The sequence below is a fragment of the Carassius gibelio genome, chromosome B20 (assembly GCF_023724105.1).
Source record: "Carassius gibelio isolate Cgi1373 ecotype wild population from Czech Republic chromosome B20, carGib1.2-hapl.c, whole genome shotgun sequence".
Classification (NCBI taxonomy): domain Eukaryota; kingdom Metazoa; phylum Chordata; class Actinopteri; order Cypriniformes; family Cyprinidae; genus Carassius; species Carassius gibelio.
In genome coordinates, this window is record NC_068415.1 from 5,102,312 (window position 1) to 5,117,271 (window position 14,960).

The 14,960-nt window shown below is 33.8% G+C and overlaps 1 protein-coding gene across 2 annotated transcripts; it reads right to left on the reverse strand.

Annotated features, from left to right (window-relative positions):
- Positions 1 to 1,893: 1,893 nt before the first annotated feature.
- On the reverse strand, positions 1,894 to 14,735 carry clic5b (chloride intracellular channel 5b). 2 transcript variants are annotated; one of them, XM_052587038.1, is made up of 6 exons: positions 14,145 to 14,735; positions 6,751 to 6,860; positions 6,288 to 6,413; positions 5,800 to 5,906; positions 4,801 to 4,982; positions 1,894 to 4,058 (listed from the first exon to the last, which is right to left on the reverse strand). In XM_052587038.1, the coding sequence occupies exons 1-6, from the start codon at positions 14,652 to 14,654 to the stop codon at positions 3,894 to 3,896; spliced, it is 1,200 nt and encodes a 399-aa protein (XP_052442998.1). In that variant the 5' UTR covers positions 14,655 to 14,735; the 3' UTR covers positions 1,894 to 3,893. The 2 variants fall into 2 exon arrangements, with proteins under 2 accessions (XP_052442998.1, XP_052442999.1); XM_052587039.1 differs by lacking the exon at positions 14,145 to 14,735 and adding an exon at positions 9,488 to 9,712.
- Between the last annotated feature and the right edge of the window lie 225 nt (positions 14,736 to 14,960).

Genomic DNA, 14,960 nt, shown 5'->3' on the forward strand with positions numbered 1-14,960 from the left:
TTATGCAAGACTAGACCTAACCCAATCCCTACCTTTTTTTTCTTTTTTTGAAAACGTGCCTTAATTCTGATTGGTTGATTGGATTGTTGTTCCAGGATCGACAAGGATGTTGATCCAGGAACATCTTGCAGGCCAGCTTGGGGAAATAACTTTCACCCTCAGTGACCATGGGCACGCAGGTAAAATCGCTATTGGCTGTGTAGAAGGACTGTTTCTAAAGGTTTATGCTTGCTGACAACACTTCGTAGCGTCCTTTCCTGTAGAAACACGTTTGAAATTCGCCATTGTTATATCGCATTTTAACAAAGCATTTTTACAATTGAAAACAAAACACGAAGCATAGGCCTCTTTGAGAGAAACGTGAATGACGTATGACAACAACATAAATTAAGATAAGATCTGTTCATCACACAAAACAATCTTTAGCCTTCAGAAAACCTGAAATATTAAAGTACTATAGGCTATGTGTTACCCACTTGCTTTTTGTCTTTTTTTTAGATCAACGTTTTAGAATTGCTGTGTTAAAATTAGTACAAAAGCTTTTTTCCAAATAAATGATAAAAAGAAATTGCTACTTATTATCTCACAATTCTGATTCTTTTCCCCTCAAAATTCCAAGAGAATTTCAAAACAAACTCATGTGGGAAAAAAGTCAACATTGTGAAATTTAAAGATATAGCTTAAACTGTCAGTTCTGAGGGGAAAACAAGCTTCCATGCATCAGTCATATTTCAGCGAATTTTCACTTAGCGATGTATGAAGCGCAGTTCTCACAAGTCACTTTTTTTTGGTCATTGAGGCAAATTTGCATGACCAACTGGACATGAACTTTAACTCAAACATGAAATTGCCAAACATGCAGATGAAAATGGCTGGATTTTGTCCACAAATTTCCTCAGAGCAGCACTAAAGGCTATTCTTACAAAATTGAAAACATTTTTATTTTTAGATTAATTATTCCTTCCAAAAAAATACAAAATAAAAATTGATTCGCAAATTTGAGCATCGACTAGAGACGGACTGTTTTTGAGTGAGACTTGTGAATCACTTGAGTCTGTACAAACAGATTAGAGTTACAGCCCTGGACCAGAGTGAGACATGTTTGACATTAATGCTGCATTGTATATTATCAGAAACACTGAATGTGGACGCAGAGATCCAAGGCAGAGAATGTTTAAGAACTAATTACGAACCAGCGAGGCACAAGACCTATAGCATATTTTCTTACTTGTGTGGAAAAATATAGCAGGCTCCATTTATTTTTCTGCACTGTTATTTCTGGATGGCTCCTACTTCGGGTAAATAGTCCCATTCCCTATTGTAAATCTGACGGGCACAGGTCTTCGGAGACTTTTGAGGCTCTTTTAAGGAAAAATAGAGACAGGCTTGGATGGCTTTTGGCCATAATGAGAGAGTGGAAGCAAAGGGAGAGCTTTGATCCATGGCCTGAAAGCTCATGTTTAAATCTGTTAGCAGACATCACTCATCTTGCTTGGATGAAACAACCAGATCAAAGTCTGTTTCTTTGCATTTAATGGACAGTGAAACCCAGTTTAGATGTCTGTGACATACCATCAGCTAATATAATAGCCCTTTCACCACGTTAAAAAAATATATATACCTTTTAAAAATATATATATACATGCATATTAATCTCCAAAAATGTATCTAGACAGACAAACAGACAGACAGACAATGACAGTGAAATGACATTCATGCATTTTCTGAGAGGCTTAAGTGTCCAAATACGCTCACAATGATCCAGAAACGTAACCGCACAATTAACACTCATCATTCAATTACAATAAATATCCATTTCCTTAGAAACGGCTCCATAAAACGGTATCAATTAGCAAAAATGTGTGTGCAGGGAAAAAGAAATAATGCAAGTCGAACTGTGAAAATATTATTTTATTCATAGAGCTTCACTCGGAATAGGCCTCTCTGGCGCCACACTCTCATTTCATATCAAACGCTTTTCCAAACCACACAAGAGCAGGAGCTCCACAAGGACCTATCATGGGCCCTATGATATTCCAGCAGTGCTAAGTGGAGAGGAGGAGACCTGGATGAATGCCCGATCAGATTTCCTTATTCTCCATTTCGGTGGGCCGCCGTGTGTTGTGACTCTCCTTTCCATCTTAGCTCGTTAATTTCCCATAAATGGGGTTGTGAATAAATATTTAAGTATGATATATCCAGCGCCGATTGATGTCAAACGCTTTGAGATAAGCCAAAATTAAATGAGAAGACAAAATGATATCAGTTGTAAGGAATAACAAAGGAAAATCTGAACAACTTTATAAGAAAATGACATGATGAGGCAATGAAGAATTGAGAATTTTGTATAAACCATTTGTGTAAACTCTGCTAGTGGCTTTAAAAGAGCAGGATATTCATGTAGAAATTGTCATTAACTGCAATAATATGCTGTATTTGTCACATTGCATTAGTGCCTCATTAAATCATTATATAAACGAGTGCTCTTTCAGAAAAAAAAATGCATGAAATGTACAAATCCAGAAATTATATATGATTAGATAAAGCTGCCCAGGACAAACCAACTTTTTTACTTTGTTTGTCCTGCTGCTCCCATGAGATCTTTTTATCCATTATACACAAATAATAATAAAAACATATCAGAAAGCAATATTGAACGATATTGTAAAACGGTTGGAGATGAAAGTGAACATTTCTTACAGATTTGAAATGCTTAAACATCTGTCATGTATGAATGATAGAAAACAATAAAAGAGGTTATGTAATGCACCAATTATTGGGTACTGGGACGAAATAGGTTAAACAAAAAAGGTTAAAATGTATACTACTATTCAAAAGTTTGAGGTTGGTGAAGTTTTTGTTGTTTTTGTTGTTGTTGTTGTTGTTGTTGATTTTTAAATTATTAAATTATTATTTTTTTGCAGCATGAATACATTATACTTATCAAAAGTGTCAGTCAAGACTTTCAAAAGGTTTCTATTTCAAATCAATGCTGTTAAATTATTTCCACAATAATATTAATCAGCATACTGTTTTAACACTGATAATAATAATTAATTTTTGGCTTATTATTTACATTTATCAGATGCTTTTATCCAAAGCAACTTACAGCGCATTCAGGCTATACATTATTTATTTATCAGTATGTGTGTTCCCTGGGAATTGAACCCACAACCTACTGCAATGCTCTACCACTGAGCCACAGGAACTAGTCATTATATTATAAGATTTCCGAAGGGTCGTGTGACACTGAAGCTGGAAATTAGACTTTAAAATATATTATTTTTCACAATATTACTAATTTTAATCTATTTTTGATTAAACACTTTGGTGAGCATAAGAGACATTGCAAATTTTACCAACCTCGGAATTTGAATGGTAATGTATGCATCAAAATATTATTTGGATATTTATTTAAGTTTTAATAGAATTACATTTTGGGCTGACCAGAGGTGATGATGTGTTCTAGTGAAAATTCAAGTGACACAAATCTTCAATTCACGCTGATGCAATTAAAGGTGTGTGACATTTTGATCCATTTCTAATGTCTAAAGAATCAGTGCATATGATATGATTTGAGATATGAAAACAGGAGGAACAACAGAAAACAGTAGTGTGAAGTCTCTTTAAATAGAGATACAATAGAAAGTCACTTGGGACAATGTTTATATGAGATGAGTGAGAGCTGGCGAATTTTTTGCTGATATTTTATATTCATATTTCATAATAGTAATATCAGAGTACCAGTCCTTATTGATTATTTAGGATACTTGATGAATGAAACTACTAACTTGTAGTTTGGGATCAACAGCTTTGAATTACATGGAAAACATCATCTCTTCCCCAAGAAATGAGCTACCCCAAGTCTATTTGTGTCAAATTTGTTCATCTGTTTACTTAGTTAGCCTTTTAGCCACATCCTTATATGCTAATTCGATCTCGTTGTCGGCAGCACAGGTGTTGGTGAACTCTTCTTGTTCATACGCATTGTTCAGGTAACGCCACACGCCTGTCAAATCACTTGGAATGTCGTAATTCCTATATTTCTTGGCAACAACCTGCAAAAAAAGTGGATGGAAAATACATTAATTAAAATAATTATAATTAAAAAACAAATGTAACTTACATTTAAAGATGTTTGACCTTAACTGTACTTCTGTAAGCGGAACGGACTCAAATATGCATCACATTACAACTTGCTTATACTACTAGACCATTACACTTCAGACTTTTAAAATGATTACTGAGCAGCAAATCAGCATATCAGAATGATTTCTGAAGGATCATGTGACAAACTCATGTGATCAAAATTAGCTTTGCATCACAATATTTAAAAATTGTATTTTCAAATGTATCAATATTTCACAAATATTACTGTCTTTACTGTTTTAAATAAATGCAGCTTTGGTGAGAACAAGAGTCTTCGAAAGCATTTATGGCAGAAATACACTGCAATCTCTACTGGGAATTCCATTCACTTAACAAAAATACACAAAACTACAAAAAGCTGTTTTAAAGTTAAAATGGTTAAAAGTTTTTTTTTTTTTTAAAGATTACATGGATTATTATGGTTTGAGGTTTTGCTGGTAAGCAGTTTCCCCTTAACTACACCATCTGGCAGCAGAACATCTCTTCTCCATTGACTGTCCTCCATGAGTGCACATTTCCGCCAAAACTGCCATTGAGATGAATGGGAATGCTAACTGTTAGCTTTGTCAAGGTATTACAGGCCTCCTTGGTTACCCCCAAACACTGCAGACTAGCAAAAGTGACAAGTCCCCCCTCAGCGCTTCAGCTCACCTTCACTATGTGGAGCTTTGGCAGCAGATTGCAGTCTGCCAGAGTTAGATCATCCCCGTCCAGGAACTTGCGGTTGGAGACCTTCTCCTCCTCCATGCTGTCAGCATCTACCTCTTCAGGCAAAGGATTGTTCAGGTACTCGTCCAGCTTCGTAAGTGCTTTTGTCAAACCCTTCTGCAGAGCTAACAAAACATCACACATTTCTTAATAACCAGTGTGTTATTGCACAGCATTTATATATATATATATATATATATATATATATATATATATATATATATATATATATATATATATATATATATATATATATATATATATATATATATGTATTGGTGTGTTTCATCTGATTAGGTTGCCATTTACCTGTTTTTGTTTTCTTATTCATTTTATAATATTAGTACAATATATACATTTAAAATGACAGTATATATACTTCCATTCAAAAGTTATAAGATGTCTTTTATGCTCACCAAGGATACAATTATTTGATAAAATAAATAAATAAATAAATAAATAAATAAAGAGCTATTTTTTCTTAGGAAAAAAATATTAATTAAAAATATGTATTTTCTTTTTTTTATTTTACAACTGTATTTTTTTCAGGAATCTTTGATTAATAAAAAGTTAAAAAGAATGGCTTTTACTTGAAATGTAAATATTTTATTACATTATAAATGACTTTACTGTGACCTTATTATTATGATTATTTTAAAAACATTTTTTTTTTTGTCTGTACCAAGTTCCGTATGTAAGTTGTTAAAATTCTGGCAAAACTGCCAATATTTAGTCATCATAGGTTATCAAAAAATAAAAGAGCATAAATCCAGACCAGTTCTAATACATTCATTGCTAAAATGTGTAGGATGCTTACAGTACAATGGATTCCATATAGAGTTAACTGAATTTAACTTTACTCAGTTTCAGTGTACTGACCAAAAAACAATATATCCATTCATTCATTCATTCAATCAGTTTGATCCAGTTTGACATGCATACCTTCATTCGCATCTGGCTTAGTGTTTTTTATGAAAGCTGAGAACTTTGCAAATATGTTATTCCCAGCTGTGTTTGACTCCCTGTGACTGGCTGCAAGTTTGGGGTACCTTGGACACAAGAAAAGATACATAGAAAAACGTGTCAGCAACGTATTCTTCTCAATTCTAGTTCACAGTGGTTTAAAGGCGATGTGTAATACAATGTACATTTCAAAACAAGTCTTAACGGGCGGGTTTTGATTCAAAAATGCTAGTTGTAATTATATAACAAAAATATAATTATTTTGATAACATTTGCACTGTAATGCTAGGCATGTCGTTCTTAGTAAAAGTACTGCATAGATTGAATTGTTGTTTACAGTTTTGGTGCTGTGCTTGACCATGATTGATGAAATCTGGTTCCTGAAGCAAAACCAGTTGAGAACCGCAGGTTTAGAGTTTCTATACAGTCACGATTCGTCTCAAGTGTATTTGCAAAAATGAGCTTACTTTGGTGGAGCCAAAACCCCCTCCAGAAACTCCTCAATCTTGTTAATGTCTGTCTTCACCTCACCGTTGAAGGTCAAGAAAGGAGGGTGAGTGCCGGGAGCCAAATTGTGCAAATCTGCTGGTTTCCTGAATAAATAATAATAATAATAATAACAACATTTTACAAACTTCTTAATTTTATTACTCAACCATCCAGCATTGCATTGCATGCAAAAGAAAATAGGCATTAGACTCATTTTAAAACAGATTATATGTCTTTTTTTAAATGCTAAACTATATTTTCTTGCTTTGACCTTTGACAGAAAAAATTGATTATGTTATAACAACTTTAATAACTGCATATGACATTTGTTAGGATATTAACCAATAGAAAGGTTATTTAATAACATGAAAATTATGCACTTGTTACTGACATTTATATAATGTTTCATGTGATTTGATCTCAGATTAGTGAACTTCTCACCTCTTCAGGTCAACAGTGGTGACGTTGAAGACCACACCTTTGAGCCAGAGGATCATGAAGAGGCGTTGGGAGAATGGACAGTTTCCGATGCTCTCGCCATCACAACCAGCCTACAAACACAACCACACATCTTAACATACACATCACCTCCAGAGTGCACCTCCACCTCTTACGGCCAATAAGACGAGCCAAAGATGTGGTGGAGACCGGTTCTCATGTTCTATCTAGACAGAAGAGACTAGATTGAGAATGATAAAGTGTCATAGCCCCCCCTGCTGCTTCAAGGTTTCAATTAGACATTAACTGCAAATTCCATTTTCTAATAAAATCGTCACTGAAGGATTGTGTAAAATAAATTCTATAAAGTCTATTTTAGTTGCATGTGTTTTATGTTTTATGAATATCTCAATCCCTAAATTGCATAGGATACACTTATATTGCAGGTGAGCTGCGTTCACTGAAATAGTAAACATTATTATTATTTGTTGTGTTGCACACAGACATTTATAGCTACACTTACATTTAAGCAAATGTCTTACATTGCATTGGTATGTACATTTACATTTGATCAGTTCTTGCTTTCCCTGGGAATCAAACACATATCCTAGCATTGATAGTGCCTGATTTATGACATTAACTATTCCACTCAAGAACTACATGTTATTCAGTGACGTTATATTGTAAAATGGTACAAATCACACGTATGGGCAGGTGGAATTTTCAAACTCAAATCCCAATCGATTTCATAATTTTGTGAAGTGAATGCCTTAAAAAGATAGTCCCCCTCCAAGAAACTAACTATTTCGTAATCATTACTCACTCTCAAGTTGTTACAATCTGTATGAGTTTCTTTCTTCTGTTGAGCACAAAATATATTTTGAAGAATGTGTGTAACCAAACAATTGACGGTAGCCATTGACTTCAGTAGTATGGAAAAAAATACTATGGAAGTAAATGGCTACTGTCAACTGTATGGAAGAAATTCATACAGGTTTGGAACTACATCAGGGTGATTAAAATGATGACTGAATTTTCATTTTAATTTTTGAACCTTTAATTATGTTATGTCAGGAACATAAAACATAATTTATAGTAGGCAAAACGTTAGCTTTAAAAAACTTAGCTTGATGTATTATTTTTGTTTAATCCACATATTTTATTTTTTACACAATAAATAGTTTTCAGTTCACAATCTTATTCTGATCAATAATTATCCGTACCGCCGTTGACCTCTAGAGGGCGCCGTCTCCCTTTAGACTGGGCATTACTAAACTGGGACAAGCAGCAAGAGCAAGTTTTAAAATCTTAATTGAAATGCATATTTTTTATTTACTCAAAAGTTAGTGTTACAGATTACACATTTGCACTAATGTAACTTTATTTAGTGGTAAACACTAATGTTCCTCATTATGGAGAGTACAAATGACCCTGGTTAACAGTGAGTGACAGTGCTACTGTATGTTAAAGCAGTGGAGATCAGGTGTCCCAAAACAGCAGCGCTACTATCACGAGACCATATAGTTTACACAGTGACACAATACCCAACACAATATGAATTATGCACACTGCATTCATTAACCATAGGCCTGGTTGTAAGAAGAACACAAGGAGTGTGCTGACAGATATATAATAAGTCCACTAGTGAAAATACTTCTATTTTGCATCTTTTCTACTTTAACAGTTTGTTTTTATTCCACGGTTCAGGGAGTAAATGCATTGCATAACAGTCAGATAAGTGAGGCAGATGGTATGTGAAAGGTCAGAGCACTTCCATTTCCACTCATCTGTCCGTTCTGGCAAATTCAGAACAGAGACAGTACTGGATGCAGAACAATGAGCTGCTACGATCCAGAAAGCGCAGGACAATAGGCCATTTGCTATAGGACCGGTTTCTCTGTTGGATGGCAGTTCAGGGCTGTAAACAGACAGATATTGACTGACTGACAATGTCTTGTGTACAGGATTTATATTGTTAAATAGACACATTAATTCGTGGAAGAGGATTTGTTTGTTTCTAAAATTTAATTGCTGCCATTGGAACTTGAAAAGCATCCACTTTAATCATATAATCATAATTGAAGCATGCATTATTGCATTGTTAGTGTATTTGTAAGTTTTTTTTTTTCTCATAGGAAAGATTTTTCATATATTGCTGCTATTTTACCATAATATTCAGATTTCAGATCCAATAAGCTTGTTGCATTGTTTGTAATGATAGGTAATACTTATAAATTATATTTATTTTGCATTTGTGTGTTTGATGGAAATAAGTTGTAGTTTAGTAATGGTTGCTGATCTTACATCTACCTGATATTAAGCACAATATATTTGTACCATATATCTATATATTATATTATATTATATTATATTATATTATATTATATTATATTATATTATATTATATTATATTATATTATATTATATTATATTATATTATATTAATTCATTTATTGGTATCAATCCTTAGTATTTTCACACTAATAATTCCAATGCCAAATATTATTAAACACCACCTAAAAAATAAAATATTATTTTAACACCATTTTTATATGTAACCGCAAATCTATAACCAATGTGCAAGAACTACTGGCAATCATACATTACTCTACTTACAGCCCGGTCATGACCTTATTCAAATATGCAAACATTACTCTAGAACAATTATTGAGTTACACTGACTTTATAAGAGCCTCATAACTGCATAAAGCTCACACTAATGCTAGATCTCTCGCCTTACCTTGACAAACAACTCAATATCAGGTTCTTGAGCGTCTCCCATTGTAAACACTTTCTTTGATTCAGGTATCTCTCCTGATCTGTCACCTACATCCTCCCAGCAGTATTTTACAGATATTTTGGGTTAAATTACAGCGTTTAGCCACGCGCTCTCTTAGATTCTGTTTGTTCTGCACTTGACGGGCAGCCAATGCCACAAGGTGTTGTGATGTCAGCTAAAGTCCAGATGAAAGGTGAATCTAGCTCTCTCCCAAACATGGGTGATGTAAAAGATAGGGAATAGGTGAGAGGCTTTAGTTGGGGGTGGAGCTTACTTTGCCCTGCCCCTGCCACAAATAGCTCTGATGAGTTTGAGTGACAGATGAGAATAAACTAGAACTGTAACTGTGATGTTGAGAGATGATATTGAAACCATCTTTGAAGGTTTGTGTTTTAAAATTGGCACTTGATTATATATATACTGCAAATAGAACTTCACATCAAAAAGACAGAGATGTGTATATAGTCTCATTGTTAGAGTCTCTGCCACGAAACTCTTGTACCATCTTGTCCATGTGTAACTATGTGACATGTTCATGGCCCAGAAACTCTGAGTAGAGGAATGAGCCACATGCAATTTTAATGCAGTCCAAGTCACAGGCAGAACGCTGGCAGGCAACGGCAGGTTATATTTGATCATCTTGTGGAGCCCAGGAGAATAAGATTCCCTGTTAAATATTTTATGAGCTGGCTTTGGTTTATAGCATGAATTTGCATTCAAAGTTTTCAGACGTGACTGATATGAGCCAGTGAAATGAAGATAACTCCTTGTTCGAGCTCTTGTTCTGTCCAGGCTGGACTATTGCAATGCTCTCTTGGCAGGTCTTTCAGTCAGTTCTATCAAACCTTTACAATTACTCCAGAACACTGCAGCAAGATTAATTTTTAATGAGCTGAAAAGAATACACGTCACACCTCTTTTTATCAGTTTGCACTGACTACCAATTGCTGCTTGCATGAAATTCAAGGTATTAACATTTGCATACAAAACCACCACTGGCTCTGCACCCCTTTGCCTAAATTCATTACTTCAGACTCATGTGCCCTCTAGAAGCTTGTGTTCTGCAAGTGAACGCAGCTTGATTGTGCCATCCCGAAGAGACACAAAATCACTTTCACTGACTTTCATGTTAAATGTTCCCTCCTGGTGTAATGACCTGCCCAACTCAATCCGAGCAGCCATCCTTAGCCATCTAAAAGAATTGGCAAAAAAAAACAATTTTATTCTCATTTTATTTGACCCTTTAACTAATCTAATTCTAATTCCATTATTTAAAAAAAAACCTTGCCCCTTCATTTACTGCTTGTTTACTTGGGGAAAAAACTAACACTAGCTTCTCTGCTCTTTTTCTATTCTATTTGTTTTCTTTTTATTTATTAAACAATTGACAAAAGCAAAAAAGGCCTCTAATACTAGCTTGCTCTATTCTTTTTCTATTCAGTTTTTCTTCCATTATATAATTTTTTTTAACTTGCTAAGTGTACTGTGTTAAGCTGAATGAGACTTGTTGTAGCATTTGCATATCATTGCTCTGTTGTTGATTTTGAATGCTTTCAGTGACCTCATTTGCAAGTCGCTTTGAATAAAAGCGTCTGTTAAATGACTAAATGTAAATGTGAATGGTCCATTTCTATAGCCTCAGACTGCGGTTCTACTTTTACATGTACAGTGCATTACAACGCAGCGTGTCTCCAATATTGTAAGCACCTTTGGGATACATATGTTACCAAATTATTAAATAAAAATGTAACATTGCATTGGATATGCAGTATATATTTAATGAGGGAAAAACATTGAATGCAAATTAAATAACTGGATCTTACAATCAAATATAGGTGATCTAACTATCAGGTTATTTAAGGTGAATTTTACCATTAAGTGTACTTAAGTTGCTCTGTATAAATGATTTGGTGACAAAATGTGGTTAGAAACAACCAGAGTTATTATACTTAGCTAAAACTAAAAATAAATTTAAAACAATTTTAAAAAATGTTATTTAGTGACATTATTGAAATAAAATAAGCTTTAACTAAAATAAAATCAAATATAAACTCATTTTTATTTCAGCTAGTTTCCAAGGCAACATTTTCCATTTGAATTTTTAACTTGATGTAATAAAACATATAAAACTACATATACAGTATACAAAGTATACATATAAATACATTTGACATTATATATGCGTGTGTGTGTGTGTGTAATATATTTGTTTGCTGCAAAGCTATATTTATAAAGATGACCAAATTACATGGTACCATTTATCAAAATGTTTCTGTAAAAAGTCTGTCCTAAATCTCATTATATTATGCATTTACATCTTATTAAGAAGGATAGTATTAAAGATGAAATGCAATTATGTGCTATAATACATTAGCAATTATCATAGCAGGCTGAACAGCCTCCTCTACTGGTAAAATAACAATATTCATGCAACAATATACAGTAGGAACCAGTTGGCAAGTGGCATATTATTTTATTTTAAATCTGTCTAAAATTGTTTAAACTTTGCCTGAATAACTAATAAATTAATAAATGGTTAAAAGATAATTAATCATTAATAAAGTGATGTGAATTTAACCTGATGCAGACAAGATTACACGGGCTTTCCATACAATATATCTCAAATAAAATATCTTCAGATTGTACTCTAACTAAAAATTCTTAGCATGAGTCTCAAACTCTTTTTTTCTTTTCATGGCTCAGTTCCCAAGAGGTTAAATGTAATCACTACAGTAAATAATTAACTTCTGCATTGTGCACATTTGCCTTCATGTTTTGGCTGAGCTAAAGTGCTTAAACTGTTTAAAATAAGTATTTTAAATGTTAAAGGTCACACTTGAAGAATATTTCACAGCCTGGTGTTCATCTAATCAATTTAGCAATTGTGTGGGAGGATCTGATTACCTCTATTTGATTATCATTATTACCTCTATCTGATGATTAATATATATATACACAGTTTTTTTGCAACAAGAGTTAAAACTATTGCATTCTGTAAATTCAAGTAAATGTGCATTTTACAATGTCAATATTAAATCGAATCAGTATCCACCAATATCCAATATCATTTAGTAAAGGTGACTGTGTAAACTTCGATCATAACCGTCTGCCTTTATGCGTAGCCAATAAGATTAAATTCTTAACCATGGCCAGCATATGCTTTACAAGTGCTGTAATTGATTTTTGTTTGCAATAATTTATGTGAGTTCTCTTGTAGGTTTTTTAATAAAAGCGTCCTTGTATTGTTCCACTCAACAACTTATACTACTTTATTCCTGATTTTTTTATGACTATATGTGGCCATAAAGTAGTTATGTAATGTTTGACTTGTACTGAAGGTTTCTTAAGGGCAAAATGTGTATCACGCCCTGGTGCATCTATGTCAGTGCATTCCATTTTTCAAATACTAATCAGTAAAATATTTTTTTTTCTTGATGCCATTGTTAAAGTCCCACGTTTGTCATGGAATGTGATTTAAACTTGAGTCTGAAAGAGTCTCTCAATTCCACAATCACGGTTGCTCAGTCTGTGATCATGTGCACAGAATAAAGTGTTCCACTATCAAAAGCAAAGAGTAGCCATGAGTTGATTTACTCAGGTCAGGACTTCACCCTGGTTTCCATGACTGTACAGATCCCCAAGTTAATGATTATTTACTTTGCCTGTCACAGTGAACCTTCCAGAGGAAATGCAATCAGTTCAGGATGTATAAGACTAAGACTGTGAGCAAGCACACAAACCTTTGAAAACCTTATTGAAGTTAATGATCAAGAGGAAAATGTCACCTGAATGAATCATACCAATCTTTTTTTTTTTTGTCCATTTTAGGCCATTGTGCTTAACAGTGATTTTTCTGTTGAATCATTAACTATCTGCTACATCAGCCTGCCTTTGATATTTACATCCATCCTCTTTGTTCAATCTTAACTGCATTCCAGTCAACCAGATTTTTTTTTACTCCTTACTGTTAAAACATTTTTTTTTCCATTTACATAAAATAGAATGAATTCATTATTATTTGGGTTTCCCAAATAAGGTTTTGTATATAAATATTATAAATAAATAATATTATTATTAATAATAATAATTTAAATTAGATTTTAACAAAATTAGTTATTAAAAAAAAATACATGATGATTATAATTTGTTAGCATAATGTATCTGTATCTTAAAAAAATCAATAAAAAATTACTATTGACATAAAATTGTATTTAAACATACTCAATTGTTAATATTTCGGGTTAAATTAAAAACAAAGCTAAATTAAATCAAAAGTAAATACATTTAATGCTAATTTTTATAAACATACATTTTATTTAATTTAACATAAAAAAGAAACATAACTTGCTACGTTTTTACATGCTGAAATGAAATAAAATATTAGCATAATTTAGGAAAAATATGGGTTCAGTGTTAAAAAAAAAAATTGTGCGTGTGTAACGATTTTTCAGGTTGTCTTCACATTGTTTTCAAGGGCCAAAGGTGGGCAGAAATATGAATGCTGTTACAAACCACACCCAACTGACCTTCACGTTCACATATCACCAACTTTAAAGCCTTATTTAAAATAAAAAGTTCAGGTTATTTTATGCAGACGTCATAAACCCACAATCCTTACCTTGACAAAAAGCGCAATATTAGGTTGATCCGGGTCAGGAACTGCGGCTGGCTCTTCCACGACGTTGTTCTCCACCTCCTTCAGGCTGTAGTCAACTACCTCCTCAGGTTCTGGAGATCCGTCTTCTGGGAGACTGTACGCCATGAACAGGTCTTCGTGGACCAATGAAGGCTGGTCATCACACGGGTCTCCAGTTTCCTCTAAAGATGAAGATTCGTAAACATCTCCATTTGACAGAGAGGCCACCATGATCTCGCTTTCGAGCTGCTCTCCTGGTTCATTTGTGGGTGAAGGCTGTTCTTCTTCTTGTTGTTCCTCTTGAGATGTTCTTCTCGTATTCATGTAGTCTGGAGACGGGTGATTGACCGTGCTGTACAGCGGTTCCTCTAGAATTTCCTGACTCGCGCCTTGATTCTCATATTTCGGCTCTGGATTATATGGCTTTTCATATATGTTTTCTTTTGTCTCTTCTATTTGTTCATATATGTTTTCTTGGACGTTTACGGCCATGATTAAAGCTCTTCTATGACTGTGGAGTTGCCCGAGGAGGTCTGGAGAAGTTCAGCCCTCACCTGTTACAGCGGAAGATGACAGGTCACTTATAAATGAACTTTGCTCGATGACTATGTCATAAAAAGTGACGCTAGGGACATATCCCTTGTCCCACTAAATTGTCCCTAGTAATAATTTTGATAAAACAATTATGTAGCCTGGCCTAGCCTATATTACCACTGTTGTTGTTTTAATTAAAAACTGTCAGCTGAAAGATCCACAAAATAAGTAAATTATAAATTAATTAATATTAACAACACTAAA